Source organism: Mus caroli, unplaced genomic scaffold, assembly GCF_978045245.1.
Source record: "Mus caroli unplaced genomic scaffold, Mus_caroli_1 scaffold_14, whole genome shotgun sequence".
NCBI classification, from domain to species: Eukaryota; Metazoa; Chordata; class Mammalia; order Rodentia; family Muridae; genus Mus; species Mus caroli.
Window position 1 is genome coordinate 57,293,020 of NW_028227269.1, and position 16,178 is coordinate 57,309,197.

Genomic DNA, 16,178 nt, shown 5'->3' on the forward strand with positions numbered 1-16,178 from the left:
GTGTATATGTATATTTATATATGTATGCATATATATAATATACTGCACATAATATATATCATATATACAATACATTATATATTATATATAACATTATATATATTATATATATATATATATATCCCCCTTTGGCCAGGTGGTTGGTAGTAGCACAAGTCTTTAGTCCCAGGCCTCAGGATGCAGAGGCAGGCAGATCTCTGAGTTCAAGGCCAGCCTAGCTCAATCAAACCTCAAACTTTGAGCTCCTTCAGCTTCTCATGTGCAGGAATTAAAGGCTCGCACCATCACACCGGCTTCTAAACCCTCTTCAGACTACAAATAGCAGATCAGAATATGGTGGATTAAACGCAGTTTACCAAAAAACAAAAAAGCCTAAAAAGTCATCTTGCCTTTGAGGATTCTTGGGGGATGAATTTAAGGGACAATTAGGAATGGTATAAGAACAAAAACCCACAAGACACACTTAAATAGGAAAAAATAGTCATTATGAGGACCAAGTAAAAAGTGCTGGCAGAGGCAAGTGGATCTCTTAAGTTTGAGGCTAGCCTGGTATACAGAGCTAGTTTCTTTTTTGTTTTTGTTTTGTGTGTGTGTGTTGGTTTGGTTTGGTTTGGTTTGGTTTGTTTCAAGATGGGGTTTCTCTATATTGCCCTGGCTGTCCTGGAACTCACTCTGTAGACCAGGCTGGCCTCAAACTCAGAAATACCACCTGACTCTGCCTCCCAACTGCTGGGATTAAAGGCATGTGTCACCACCACCGAGCCAGAGCTAGTTTCTTTTCTTTTCTTTTCTTTTCTTTTCACTTCTCTTCTTTTCTTGGTTTTTCGAGACAGGGTTTCTCTGTGTAGCCCTGGCTGTCCTGGAACTCACTTTGTAGACCAGGCTGGCCTCGAACTCAGAAATCCGCCTGCCTCTGCCTCCCGAGTGCTGGGATTAGTTTCTTGACAGACAGAGGTACACAAAGAAACCCTGCCTCAATAAAGCAGGAAAAAAAAGGGCTGAATATTTTTAAGAAGGTTTATAATAAATAATTATTATATATAAGTACACTGTAGCTGTCTTCAGACACACCAGAAGATGGTGTCAGATCTCAATACAGATGGTTGTGAGCCACCATGTGCTTGCTGGGATTTGAACTCAGGACCTTCAGAAGAGCAGTCAGTGCTCTTACCCACTGAGCTATCTCTCCAGCCCCCAGGGCTGAAGATTTTACATGTGTCACTGAAATGATGTACACAAGAGTCTGCTAGAACAATGTCTACAAGTACAAATATGCATGCTTCGTTATAACACGCCCTGTATCAGGGCCAGTCCTGAATTCATGACCCCTCTACCTCCAACTCCTAAATTCTAGAATTACAGATGTACACCACTGCGTTGTCCTTTACTTTTGTGTGGTCATGGGGCCTCCAACATGCTAAGCAAATATGTTGGTGTTGCTCAGACAGATTAGTCCGTTTGTGTTTGGCTGGTTGGTTGGTTTTAGTTTTGAGGTCCATCCTACATTGGTGTTATACTCAGGGCTTCTACTGTTCCTTCTGCTTTGGACTCTTAGTACTACAAGGGTCACTACTCTGGAAGCTATGTGATTAGTTAGTTCTTTTCTCAGTAATTCATGAAATAGGTATTTCTTCCAATTCTTTCACTGTCTCCCCTACTAACATTAGTTTTCTCAAATTGGTTACAATAACCTAATGTTACATTATCTCAAAGGAATTTTTAGATGACAGTTCTATAATTATAATAGTGTCTTGGTTAATATCAGTTTGACAGAATCTAAAATCACTTAGTGGGCAAACCTCTGGACTTGTCTGTGGGTTTCCAGATTGGGAAAACTGAAGTGGGGAAGATCCACTCTAAATGTGGCTTACACTGTTAAGGGCTGGGGTTCTAAATTGAATAAAAAAGAAAATGTGAGCTGAGCACTTGTTCCTATCTGCTTCCCGACTGTGGCTGCAACAGGACCAGCCACCTTAGGATCTTACCAGCATGTCTTCACCGCCATGGTGGATTGTGTTCTCAAACTGTGTGCCAAAATGACCCTTTCTTTTTTTAAAAAAAAAAAAGATTTATTTATTTATTACATATAATGTACACTGTAGCTGTCTTCAGACACACCAGAAGAGGGAGTCAGATCTTGTTACAGATGGTTGTGAGCCACCATGTGGTTGCTGGGATTTGAACTAAGGACCTTTGGAAGAGCAGTCAGGTGCTCTTACCTGCTGAGCCATCTCACCAGCCCGACCCTTTCCTTCAGTTGCTCTTGACAGGTATTTTCTTTCCAGAATAAGAAAAGTAGCTAACGTTGGATCACTGATGCTACCTGAGCGGAGCGGATCAGCCTCGCCTTACCTTCTACCTAGTACCTTCCTGAAGCTCATAGCGTGTAGAAGCCCCACAGTAGAGCAGAAGAATAGGACCGGCTCACTGATGCTCCAGTCCTGGGCAACCTGAGTTGTGGCCCTATATTCTATTTAGTACCATCATTAAAATGCTAAGCTCAGGGACCACTCCCCTCTAAAGCACTGGTTCTCAACCTTCTTAATGATATAACCCTTAAGTACAGTTCTTCATGCTGTGGGAACCTCCAACCATAAAATTATTTTGCTACTGTTATAAATTGTAATGTAAATATCTGTGTTTTCCAATAGTCTTAGGCAACCCCCGTGGAAGGTTGAGAACCACTGCTCTAAAGGCTACAGAAGTAAGAAATATCCTTTATTCTGTAGGTTGCTATAGGACCTCCTATCCTAGCTTCCTCAATGGTAATGAAAGAAAGAAAGAAAGAAAGAGAGAGAGAGAGAGAGAGAGAGAGAGGGAGGGAGGGAGGGAGGGAGGGAGGGAGGAAGGAAGGAAGGAAGGAAGGAAGGAAGGAAGGAAGGAAGGAAGGAAGGGAAGAAAGAAAGAGAAGGAGGATAAACTTTAAAGGACATAATCTGCCTAGGCACATCTCTCCAAGGAACTTGGAATCATTGTTGTTTAAAACTACTACTACATGGGTTTGTTTGTTTTCCTAATAATCCCTTCTAATATTTAAATTCATTTATGTCATTCGTCACATAAAGCAAACCTAAACATTCCACCTAAATGCCACACATGCTGGTATGGGTGTGGACTTGCAGCACCTGGGGAACAAAAGCAGAGACTTTCAGCAGTGAAGGGACAGATATAAGGCACAGACCCACGATCACTCACAGCAGCCTGGAGGAGTTTCATAATCTTTTTAAAATATTTATTTTTAATTATTTTTATGTGCATGAGTATTTCACCTGCATGTGTATATATGTACTCTTCGTGTGTCTGGTTGCCATGAAAGCAAGAAGAGGTTATCAGGTTCCCTAGACTGGAGCTATAGATGGTTGTAAGCCATCACCCAGGTCCTCTTGGAAAACAGCCAGTTAGATTAACCACTGGGTCATCTCTCCAATGCCAACATTTATTTTATTCCTGAGTGTGTGTGTGTGTGTGTGTGTGTGTGTGTGTGTGTGTGGTCCCCATAGACTCATGTGTTTGAAACTTGGTGCTCAGGAAGTATGACCTTATTAGAGTATTTGTGTCACTGTGGAGCCAGGCTGCGAGGTCTCAGATGCTCAAAGTAGGCCCAGTGGATTTTAACTTCCTGCTGCTTGCTGGGGGATCCAGACATAGAAATTCTACAGCACCATGTCTGCCTACACGCTGCCATGCTTCCCACTATGACAATAATAGACTAAACCTCTGAAACTGTAAGCCAGCCTCAAGTTAAAGTTTTACAAGAGTGGCCATGGTCATGGTGTCTCTTCACAGGAATAGAAATCCTAAGACTCTGTGTGTGTGTGTCTGTGTGTGATATGTATTATAAATATATAAATAGATGGGAGGGGAACACCTGGGTTCAGTTCCCAGCATCAACACTAAGCTTGTCTGTAACTCCAGTTCCAGTGACCCCACCCCCACTTCTGGTCTCTAAGGGCATCATGCACACATGCATGTAGTTGCACAGACATACATGAGGGCAAAATACCCATACATGCAAAATAATAGTAAAATTTAAAAGATCCTATCTTTTATATATAGAGATAACTCAGTGAGACCTTGTTTACAATTAGAATTAAATAATTTTTAGACTTAATTGCTTTTTATAAAAGAAAAATCTTTGTTTTCTATATTGTTTCCTGCTAATATGCTATATACTCTCAAGCTTCTTCAAAGATATTGCCTGTGATCCTCTCCTTTTCTCCCTTTCTCTCTCTCCCTCTCCCCCTCCCCACCTTTCTCTCTGAGGGGGAGTATTTCCAGACAGGATTCTCTGGCTTTCCTGGAACTAGCTCTGTAAACCAGGCTAATCCACCTGCCTCCGACTTTCAAGTGCTGGGATTAAAAGGCATGTTACCACCTGACTTTTCTCTTCTTCTTCTTCTTCTTCTTCTTTTCTCCTCCTCTCCTCTTCCTTCTCCTCCTCCTCCTCTTCCTCCTCCTCCCCCACTTCTTCTTTTTGGTTTTGGTTTTGTTCAAGACTGGGTTTTTCTGTGTATCCTTGGCTGTCGTGGTATTCGTTTTGTAGATAACAGGTGCTGTTAACATTCATAAGATAATGAAATTCTTCCTCACCTATCCAGTTATAAGCCTCCACACAAATAGCATACAGGGTAAGACCAAGTTACTGTTACTAAAAACAAAACAAAAACTCTTGTTCCTTTTCAGGGAGCAAACTTGTAAGGATTTGACCTTTGCATTTGTGTAACATTTTTCTGAACTAAAACGTGTACCTCTATGTCAAGTACAAAACCAGCGTCCATATTGGCATTGTAGGTAGGGCAAAGTGGAATCCAGAAAATACACACAGGAAAACACTGGCAACTTCCCCAGACCCTCTATTATACCAGCAGGCTTTAGGCCCTGCTGGAAACAACTTTGCTCAGGATCAGAGTATAAAGTGCCTCTTCATCGAGATCTGACGACCTGTTGGACCTAGATCCGCAGCAGCCTCAATTTCCTTATCATTAAGCACCATCTCATTCAAGTTTCTAGTTTTTTTTTTTGTTTGTTTGTTTGTTTTGTTTGTTTGTTTTTGGTTTTTCGAGACAGGGTTTCTCTGTATAGCCCTGGCTATCCTGGAACTCACTTTATAGACCAGACTGGCCTCGAACTCAGAAATCCGCCTGCCTGTCTCCCTAAGGCACGCAAAGCGATTCTCAGTGTCCACAATAACTATTAGCTGTTAGGATGAAGACTCCTGGCGATTCAGTTCACTAATGGAAGGCAGCCTGCGCCTCCCTGCACTCTGGGCATGCGCAACAGCCATTATTTGCCATGCCCTTTTAATCAAACCTCTTGGGGAAGGAAAAAAGGGATGTATAGTCTCTTCCGTCCCATGGGAAGAGTTTAGGAGCACTATGAAGTCAGCGACATGTCAAGTTTAAGAGGATGCCTTTGCAGACCCCCGAGATTGGATCTATCACACCGACGTAATCCCTCCCCGCTCTGCGCAAGCAGCGGAGCGCAACCACCGCAGGCGGCGAGGGGAGGAGCTGAGTGACTTGCCGGCCTCTCATTGGTCCAGAATCACGGATCGATAAGCTTCTTCCCCTTCCGGTCCTCGGGTGGTCGAGGCCGGAGAAGAAGCTCGCGATCATTGGCTGGGGCGGGCTGTCAGTCCTTCCGCGTGGAGCGGCGGGCGCGGTGCGGCGCTGCGCGGCCTGGAGAGCGGTCGCGAAGCCTGCTGCAGAAAGAAGATGGCGGTCGCCGTGAGAGCTTTGCAGGAGCAGCTAGAGAAGGCCAAAGAGAGCCTCAAGAATGTGGACGAGAATATCCGCAAGCTCACCGGGCGGGACCCGAATGATGTGAGGTACGGATCGGACGGAACCCCAGAGGTTGGCGAGGGCCGGGCCCTCGGGGCCGGGCGCACCGGGGACAGAGGGCAGCCGGCCGCTTGTGGGCCGACTGGGGTCAAGGGGCCCGTTTCCCGGGCGGCGGGCGAGCCCTCTGCTCGGCTAGGCGGGGAGACGCCATGCCTGCGCCTAGAGCACTGGGTGCAAGTGCTTGCTAATGGAAGGAAGGCGAGCCCGGCTGCCCGGCTGCCCGGCGTGGTTTCCGCGCCCCCGGGAAGGCCAAGACCTCGGCTTCCCGCCCTTGGCGCTGCAGGCCCGGAACTGCAGTACAAAGCCTTTCCACTTCTGCGGCTCCGAACCCTTGTCAAGTTGGAGACCCCCGGGAGGAAGCAGTGGCTACCTCTTCCTGCTGGCTTGCGTGTCCTTCCCTTGAGGTTGGCAGATAGGACCTGACCCAGCCTTATTAATATGTAGCAGTCTCGAGATACATATATTTTCGTAACGGTGGTCTTGGGGAAGCAAGAAAGAGGATTTTAATTTTTGGTTTCGAAGAAGTGGATCTGAAACGGTCATTTTAGAATTATTTGTGTTCATTTCTACGTAGTGTGTACCTTAGTGTGTGGAAGTATATGAAGCCCTCTCATATGTCTGCATAGGACTTTTACACTGAGTATAATTCTCTTTTAGGCCCATCCAAGCCAGATTGCTGGCCCTTTCTGGTCCTGGTGGAGGTAGAGGACGAGGTAGCTTATTGCTAAGGTAAGGTCTTTCTAGATGTTAACTGCCTTGTTTCCAATAAATGTATTGCAAAAGTAGAGGTTGGAGAATATTACTTAGAACAGTTTCATACGCACTTCACTTGGGAGGCAGAGGCAGGCGGATTTCTGAATTCAAGGCCAGCCTGGTATACAAAGTTACAAAGTGAGTTCCAGGACAGCCAGGGCTGTACAGAGAAGCCCTGTCTGGGGGGTAGGGTAAGGGGGAGAACAGTTTCATATAAACTTAACTGTTTTTAAGTTCTGTAAAGGCTTTTGACATCTGAGAATGTAATTGGTGGTAGGGTGTTGTCCATGTAATTGTTTGCTGAAGTTTGCTTCACTTGTGTTTTTCTTCTTTATGAAATCAACTAAATTCTCTAGCCGACTGGAAATACCAGTTTCTGCTAATGTTTCTCGAGCTTTAGGTTGGATGTTTCTCATTGCAGGCGTGGATTCTCAGATAGTGGAGGAGGACCCCCAGCCAAACAAAGAGACCTGGAAGGGGCAGTCAGTAGGTATGCTTTCAAAAGACGCCTGGAGAGTCAGTATGCACCTTGTTTTCTAGGACACTACAGATATTTCTGTGTCATTGAGATTTATTTGAACTGGGCTAGCCCAGTTTACAAAACTCAGTGGGATTGGAAGAAGTAACACGTTCTGTTTTGTACTTTGAAAAACACCAAGAAACATTTGGGTATGATAAGAGAGCAAAGTTTGGTTTGGAGCACCCCCCCCCCCCCCATAAGAAAGTGGTAAATGAGATGTAAACTCAGTAGAATGTGCCTTCTGGAGATGAGTATTTGAACACCCATTCACCTTTGATTGATTATGCATTTGATTCTGTAGTGGTCATTTCGATTCTTTTTCCTGTGCTAGGCTGGGTGGGGAGCGTCGGACAAGAAGAGAATCACGCCAGGAGAGCGACCCAGAAGACGATGATGTTAAAAAGGTATTGAAATTAAATATTAGAGGATGAGCACAATTCTTACTGTGCTTTGAAAAGCATGATAGCCCAGTACAGGAAATCACTGATCTTTTCTTCTCTCTTACAGCCAGCACTGCAATCTTCCGTTGTAGCTACCTCCAAAGAACGCACGCGCAGAGACCTCATCCAGGATCAAAACATGGATGAGAAGGGGAAGCAAAGGTACCTACCTGCTCAGCACATCAGGGGAGGGGATCGAAGGCTCACACTCAGGCAGATGCTTGCTTACAGGACCTCTTACGGCAAGGGCATGCCGACGTTGATTTTCCTCTTATGTTTCTTAGGAACCGACGAATATTTGGCTTGTTGATGGGCACTCTTCAGAAATTTAAACAAGAATCTACTGTTGCTACTGAACGGGTATTGGTGCCTTTTTTTTTTCTTCCTTGCTTTGCCTCATTTACTCATTACCAAATAGGAGATTAATGTTATACAGTGCAGGTAAGGATGACTCAACAGAGACCTGCCTGCCTTCTTTGCTTCTGGGTGCCGGGATTAAAGGCATGCTTGCACCACCACGCCTGGCTTGGATTTTTTTTTTTTTTAATTACATTTGTGTGTGTGTGTATGGAGAGGTTGTCAGAGAACAGCTTGAAAAACCACCCCAAGGTGTGAGTTTGGGGGGTTGAGCTCAGATTATCAGGCTTTGATAGTATTTACCTTCCCTGTTGAGCCATCATACTGGCTCTGGAATATATCTTCTTGGAATAGGGCCTCATGATGTCCAGGCTTGAACAATTGGTCTTCCTGGCTCCCACTCCTACATCCTGGAATTACATACATTGGTCCTGCTCAAGAGTTGTAATTGAATTTTATTATACACCCAAAGGCTATCCATACCACTCTGGAAGCAAAAGGCTGCCCCTTACAGTGTATTTAATTTTGCTTCTATAAACTTCTATTTCAGTACAGCTATAGATTTGTCTCTGTGGAGCTGCTTCTGTAGGGAAATTCTGATTCAGCTAGAGTGGGAAGGTAATAAATTATATGAGCATTCAGTTTGAGAATATGAAATGACTACACAAACAGTTGTGATGATGAATGCCTATAGATCTCAGCACTCAGAAGGCCAGGATCCGAGGAACCAAGAGTTCCTGGTCTGCCTGGGATGTGTAGTGAGACCTGGTGAAACATAGGGAGACCCTGTCTCAACCACAACAAAAAAAAATCACAAGCACATTTTTTTATTATTTTTAATGTGTGTGTGACAGCAAGGACACATGCACACATGTTTGTGCCCAAGGAGTGAGAAGAGGGTGTCTGGTTTCTTGGAGTTAAGAGTTATGTGTGTTTGATTAGCCAGGCTGCTAACATGGTTATTATTAGATCCAAACTCTGTTCTCATGATAGATCAGTATGTGCTCTGAACTGCTGAGATGCCTCTGATGTGTAGCTCATGTTTGAAGAAAACCTTTTCTTAATAGAGAGAGGGAAATGCAACTAATTACTTGCTGAATTAGGACTTCTACAAGGTGTGGTAGTATATGCATATAATCTCAGAAGTGTAATAGCTGAGGCTAACCTGGTCTACCCAGCAAGACTGTCTCAAAAGCTAGCTGTTGCTCATATGTAATATTTAGGAGCAAAAGGCTGACAAGGCCTGCCTTGGCTACATAGTCAGAGGCCAGCATGAGCTGCATGAGAGTCTATTTAAGAAAAACAGATGAAAACTTCAGTCACATCCTGTTATTTAGAAAGAGTAGTTGAAGCTCTGCATATATTATAGTGTTTTCAGTAAAATGCCTACCATGCACATATGAGGGAGCTGAGTTCCATCCCCAGAACCCATGAAACCTAGAAGTGGTAGTAGGCACTTGTATGTTGGTAAGGTGGAGACAGATGGATTCCTAGAGCTCAGCAAAGGCCTAATACAGTGAGCCATCTTGAAAACCTAGGTTAAATTGTATTAAGGAAGCTTTTATGATTGCTCTGACTAGTGACTTTAAAATTTAGATATTTGTGGGAAAATGCCACAGTCACTATTTCCCAAAACACAGATTGCAATCAGACCCAAATACAAAGTTGAAATTAAATGGGAAGAAAAGTGATGAAAGTGTATGAGTAAATTTACATAGCAAAATTTAAGTTTCAAGTAAGCAAGATGTGAGTGGCCTTTATTGTAATTGAAACTAAATGAACCCTGGTTGTCTTATACTGAAAAAGATTACTTACTTTTAGCAAAAAAGACGCCAAGAAATTGAACAAAAACTTGAAGTTCAGGCTGAAGAAGAGAGAAAGCAGGTTGAAAATGAGAGGCGAGAACTGTTTGAGGAGAGACGTGCTAAACAGACGGAACTGCGGCTTCTAGAGCAGAAGGTTGAGCTTGCGCAGCTGGTAAGCAGGGTTTTCCCTATGAAGTTAGGTAATTGTTCATGTTTACAAATTGTTCATGTTCACCTTTTTACCTTTTCTTTAGCAAGAAGAATGGAATGAACATAATGCCAAGATAATTAAGTATATAAGGACCAAGACAAAGCCCCATTTGTTCTATATTCCTGGAAGAATGTGTCCAGCTACCCAAAAGCTAATAGAAGAGTCACAGAGAAAGATGAATGGTACGTATGTGAGGTCCATTGATGTTTCTTAGTGGTAAGACTATACGTTCACATATGCCCGTTTTTAAGAAATAATTTAATAGTTTAGTTTTGGATTTTTTTGTGATATTCTGAAATTGATAGTGGTGTCAGGGTTCAGGGGTATTTTCTGGGTAGTTGAGTTTAACCTGAAACTCATTTTATAGGTAGTAAAGACTTCATGTAGGATCTTTGTGTTTTGGGGCTGGAGAGATGGCTCAGCAGTTAAGAGCACTGACTGCTCTTCCAAAGGTCCTGAGTTCAATTCCCAGCAATCATATGGTGGCTCACAACCATCTGTAATGGGATCTGATGCCCTCTTCTGATGTGTCTGAGGACAGTGACAGTGTACTCACATAAAGTAAATAATTAAATCTTTAAAAAAAAAAAAAAGACTTTTTCTTTTTAAAGATTTTTGTGTTTTACAATCCAAGCAGACACAGAAGAGTGATAAGGAAATAAGGCAAAACAAACATAAGTCCATATCAGATATTCACATAGAGGGCTAGACACTGGTGATTGGACATTTTGCTGTGCCTGGGAACAGAAAAGTTAACTAAATAGTGGTTCTGCTTTAACGGGGTTGTGTTAAGCTTCACCTAGCAAAAAGCTCAGCAGCAGAGGTATCCCTGGTGTCGCTCAGGTGTTTGTCCAGGTTTGTGTGAGTAGAATCCCCAGGTCTGTAGGTGTCTTGTGGATATTTGCATTTAGTTCTCAACATACTCCCCGACCCTAAAACAAACCAAAGCAAAACCTAGAGGTACAAAAAGATGCTTAGTTGACAGTGACTATTTTTGACCTGGTATAAAATTGTTATTTTATACTTTTTTAACTGTCATAAACTTTACACATGTAAACTTTTTTTTTGTTGTTGTTTAGCTTTATTTGAAGGTAGACGCATCGAATTTGCAGAACAAATAAATAAAATGGAGGCTAGGCCTAGAAGACAATCAATGAAGGAAAAAGAGCATCAGGTGGTGCGTAATGAAGAACAGAAGGCGGAACAAGAAGAGGGTAAGGTGGCTCAGCGAGAGGAAGAGTTGGAGGAGACAGGTAATCAGCACAATGATGTAGAAATAGAGGAGGCAGGAGAGGAAGAGGAGAAGGAAGCAGGTATAGTTCATAGTGATGCAGAGAAAGAACAGGAGGAGGAGGAACCAAAGCAGGAAATGGAGGTTAAGACTGAGGAGGAGACTGAGGTAAGAGAAGGTGAGAAGCAGCAGGATAGTCAGCCAGAAGAAGTGATGGATGTGCTAGAGATGGTGGAAAGTGTCAAACACGTAATTGCTGAGCAGGAAGTAATGGAAACTAATCAAGTTGAAAGCATAGAACCTTCAGAAAATGAAACTAGCAAAGAATTGGAGCCAGAGATGGAATTTGATGTTGAGCCAGATAAAGAATGTAAATCTCTTTCTCCTGGAAAAGAGAATATTAATTCTCAGGAAGTGGAAAAGGAGTCTGAGGAGAAAGAGGAAAAAGAAGAGAAAGAACCTGAGCCCCAACCTGAGCCTGTGGCTCAGCCTCAGCCCCCACCTCAGCCCCTGCCCCAGAGCCAGCCCCATTCTCAGCCCCACTCCCAGCCCCAACCTGTACTCCAGTCCCAGCCTCTCTGTCAGCCTGAGACATTGCCATTAGCTGTTTTGCAGCCTCCACCTCAGGTTATTCAGGAGCAAGGGAATCTACTACCTGAGCGGAAGGATTTTCCTCTAGAGTCTATAAAACTCCCTGAGGTGTCTGTAGAGCCAGTCTTGACAATACATTCAGAAAACAAAAGCAAGAATAAGACTAGGAGCAGGAGCAGGGGGCGAGCAAGGAATAAAACAAGCAAGAGTAGAAGTCGGAGCAGCAGCAGCAGTAGTTCCAGTAGCAGCTCTACTAGTAGCAGCAGCGGGAGCAGCTCCAGCAGTGGCAGCAGCAGTAGTCGAAGCAGCTCCAGTAGCAGCTCCAGCACGAGTGGGAGCAGCAGCAGAGACAGCAGCAGCAGCACTAGCAGTAGCAGTGAGAGTAGGAGTCGCAGTAGGGGCCGAGGACATAACCGAGATAGGAAGCACAGAAGGAGCGTGGACCGGAAGCGAAGGGATACTTCAGGACTAGAAAGAAGTCACAAGTCTTCAAAAGGTGGTAGTAGTAGAGATACAAAAGGATCAAAGGATAAGAATTCCCGCTCTGACAGAAAAAGGTCTATATCAGAGAGTAGTCGATCAGGCAAAAGATCTTCAAGAAGTGAAAGAGACCGAAAATCAGACAGGAAAGACAAAAGGCGTTAATGGAAGAAGCCAGGCTTGCTTAGCCTATTCTTTGCAGCAGAAGATGTCTTGATGAGTAAAAGGATTACCTTGTAAAGAGGATGCTGCCTTAAGAATTGCATGTTGTAAAAATTCTTTTTGGAAAATACAGACTGTTTGTTTACCAGACATTCTTGTACTTTTTGCATAATTTTGTAAGAGTTATTTATCAAAATTATGTGAGGTTCCAAAATATGTAAAAATTATAATAATAAAAAAAGATTAACATCCTTTGTCATCTTTTTTAACTACCCTATTACTCTTCAGTCAGAATCTGTATATTTTAATAGGTAAATCTTTAAATTGTTCCTTATGTTCTGTATCATACATTGCTTTTGTAGAAATAAATATGCATCTTTCATTATTTTTGGGATGTCCTTGTTGACACTTGTATAATAAATATCTTTATATCATCTTCAGTTTTTGTCACAAGACACTGAGCATGATTAGGATGTTTTTGAAGGTTTCGTCACTTTGATTTGCCTGAAAACAGTTGCCAGGTTTTTACAGCTTTGACAGGGAATAGTTCTTTTAAAACATTTAATTATTTCCTATCTTACAGTTTTTAATCTTAAGCATTTTTCTGTTTTTCATTAAAACCATTCAGTTGGTAGATAACTTAAACCGTACGATTTGGTTGTCACTTCACGATTATAGAACAACATTCTCTTGTCCTCTCAGCTACTTGTGTGATAACAACATAGTGTGTAATCTGTTATAGTTATCACCTCCTGGGTGGTGGGGGTCGGGTAAAAATCTCTTCTAAACTTGGTTTTTGAATTTGTGGTCTTGTCTTTTCTGTTGGCTATAACTGAAACATGCCAATCTGTGTTGTCAAGAGTTTTTGTTTAAGGAAGAATTGTATGGAAGTTTACCCAGTGAAGGCGGTTCATCTAGACTTGAATATGTAAACAAGTTAACACACAAGTGTACCAAGTGATTATTAACTTTGTTGTTTATAAATTTGTATGGACCTGGAGTATCTGTTGCCCATTACTATATATGTGCAAATAAATGTGACTTAGACTTGTGACTGTTTAAAATTAGTACTTGTATTAAAGTTTTGATGCATATGAGAGCATTTAAATGACAGTGGCTATTTTAACATTGTAGTTTTAGCCTGACATGAAATATTCAGTATATTGTCTATAAGTAAATGGTTTAAGTGAAAAATGAACAAATATCTTCATTTAGTTTTGTGTCTGAACCACTCATGTGTTAAAGCAAATGTGAAAAGAATTATTTTTAAAAATCCTTTTCTTGGATTAAGTGAACCACCTACATCCAAAAGCATGCTGACACCAAGACGGGCTTAACCAACGACTTATACTTGGCAAGATGCTTTGGCCTTGTGCTATGCAATGAAACAGATTGGTAAAGGACTGACTAGATTAGAAATGACAGGAGTCCTCCCCTAGCACATAATGGGAGGGGACTCCAAGAGAGGAGTACTCAATAACATGTTTTACTTAAATGCTTTGTCTGTGGGTGTGTGCAGGCAGGCACCAAGGGAGCCAGAAGACATTATATCCCTCGGGGTGAGAGTGAGGCATTGCTCATTGTGGAGGCTGAGGAACAAACTTAGGTCCTGCGCCAGAGCCCTGGGAGCTCATACATAGCCTTTTTGTTGACATTTCTGTCTCAAGTGCTAGGAGTAAAGGTGTGTATTACCACAACCACCCTAAAAACTTTTTAAAGCTCTCATTTCTGGATATTTTAAGGTTTTGTGTATTTAAGTATTTTACTGTTTTCTAACTTAAAGCATACATTCTATGTGTAAGATATTCAACATGGAATTTTAAAAGTAGAATGGTACTACTATCTTTGCAACCTTCACTGTCAAACTCATAAGCACAGCAATGCCCTCCTTTACCCCCTCAGTTTCATAGTGCCTGGGATCAATCCCAGGGTGTCGTCAAGTATGTTAAGCAGGTACTTTACATCTGAACTCTAACCCCCAAACCCATATATCTATTTTTTACCTTTAATGACTAGAGTTTAACATTCATCCCTTTGATGGAAAATAACAGACTTTGAAATCCCTTTTCTGTTAGTAGATGGTCCTAAATGCTAAGTGGGCAAAGGCATTCCATATAGAAGCAACACTTCTCTGTGCCTTGGAGTTAGTTGTGGCCATCATGGGAATGGAAGCCAGGGGTGAACTCCCAGGTCACATATCTCCTCCACTTTCCTTCTTACCAAATAGTGTAGCATGCATTTACTAGTAATAAGCATAGATCATAGAGAAAAGTAGCTCAAAGCAATTCGCGGAACTGACCCATCCATGCCCTCTGGGACCTCCATGTTCTGATTGTAAGTGAATCATTCATTCAAAGTAAGGTTTGCAGCATATAGCTCTATTGACTAGCTTCTAAATTGTTTGCAGTTGTTTGATAAGTAATACCTTTGAATGTATCATGGTACATGTATAGAAATATCTTTTTTAAATATACCTAAAGTGAAAGCACCTAGAGATAGTTGAGGCAAATTGGAAACTTATAGATATTCTTACTAAATGTAGAGGAGATTGGTTTCATACCCTTCCAATGTGATGTTTATTTAGTTCTTGAGGTGTAGAAGACTAAAAAGATCTTAGAGGTGCTGGAGAGATGTCTCTACAGTTAAGAGTTTATACTGCTTTTCCAGAGGATCAGGTCCATTCCCAGCACCATGGCTTATGACTGCCTGTAACTCTGGCTCCAGGGGGACCAGTGCTTCTGGGCTCTGAGCACTTGCCCTCGTGCACATTGCACACATACACACACAATGTAAGAGTAAACCTCTTAAAAACAGGGCTTGGGGATGCCACTCCCAGGTGGAGGGCTTGCCCGCATATATAAGAACTGCATTTGATCCCCATACTAGATAGAACTAGATAATATATGCTTGTGATGCCTAAACAGAAGGAGAGGCAGAACGGTTAAGTATGGTTCAGGGTCGTTGGTTTAAAAGTTATCTCAAACATGTAGGGAACATTCAAACTTAGCTTTTGTAATAATAGAATTATACTAATATAATAATACAACCACAGTAGCCCTAGTGTGCTATGTAGAACTAGGTGTTAATTTCTAGTCTTCAGTATTGATCCACCTTGAATTGAGGTTGGTTTGTTTGTTTCGAGACAGGGTTTCTCTGTATAGCCCTGGCTGTCCTGGAACTCACTTTGTAGACCAGGCTGTCCTCGAACTCAGAAATCCGCCCGCCTATGCCTCCCAAGTGCCGGGATTAAAGACGTGTGCCACCACCACCCAGCTTTGAATTGAGTTTCGTTTTGTTTGTTTGGGGTGTTTGTTTTGTGGTTTTGAGGTTTTCAGTATGTGTGCATGTGGTTGGGATAGATTCTCACTGTATTCTAGGAAAGCATGAAGCTCACTATGTTGACAAGGCTGGCTTGGAATTCACACAGTACATCCTGTCTCAGCCTCCTGAATACTAGATTAAAAGCACGGACTGTCACGCCCAGTTGTATATGGTAAGAAGTAGTGTCTAATTTCATTATTCTATATATTCCCAGTAGTATTGAAAAACTTTCTTCCCCCACAATGTTTGATTTTAGTGCCTTTGTTAAAAACCAATTAGTTGGGCTGGCAAATGGCTCAATAGGTTAAAGCACTTGCCACACATAGTAATAACAAGAGAAACCCTCCCTCAACAAAGGACAGAACTGACCCCTAAAACTTGTCCTCTGACCTCTACACATTTGCCATGCACAGGGACACTTACACTCACACGTGCTCATCATATATACATGTTATACACACACCAAT

The 16,178-nt window shown here is 42.3% G+C and overlaps 1 protein-coding gene across 1 annotated transcript; it reads left to right on the plus strand.

Annotated features, from left to right (window-relative positions):
* The first annotated feature begins 5,632 nt into the window (after window positions 1-5,632).
* On the plus strand, window positions 5,633-13,441 carry Pnn (pinin, desmosome associated protein). The gene is made up of 9 exons (XM_021179451.3): window positions 5,633-5,827; window positions 6,498-6,569; window positions 7,015-7,083; window positions 7,445-7,517; window positions 7,621-7,715; window positions 7,838-7,913; window positions 9,732-9,887; window positions 9,970-10,108; window positions 11,006-13,441. The coding sequence occupies exons 1-9, from the start codon at window positions 5,715-5,717 to the stop codon at window positions 12,391-12,393; spliced, it is 2,181 nt and encodes a 726-aa protein (XP_021035110.1). The 5' UTR covers window positions 5,633-5,714; the 3' UTR covers window positions 12,394-13,441.
* Window positions 13,442-16,178: the final 2,737 nt, after the last annotated feature.

Coding starts and splice junctions, on each gene's coding strand:
- Pnn (XM_021179451.3), top strand. CDS start 5,715: ATGGCGGTCGCCGTGAGAGCTTTGCAGGAGCAGCTAGAGAAGGCCAAA. Junction 7,518..7,620: donor AAGACGATGATGTTAAAAAG/GTATTGAAATTA, acceptor TCTCTCTTACAG/CCAGCACTGCAATCTTCCGT. Junction 10,109..11,005: donor GTCACAGAGAAAGATGAATG/GTACGTATGTGA, acceptor GTTGTTGTTTAG/CTTTATTTGAAGGTAGACGC.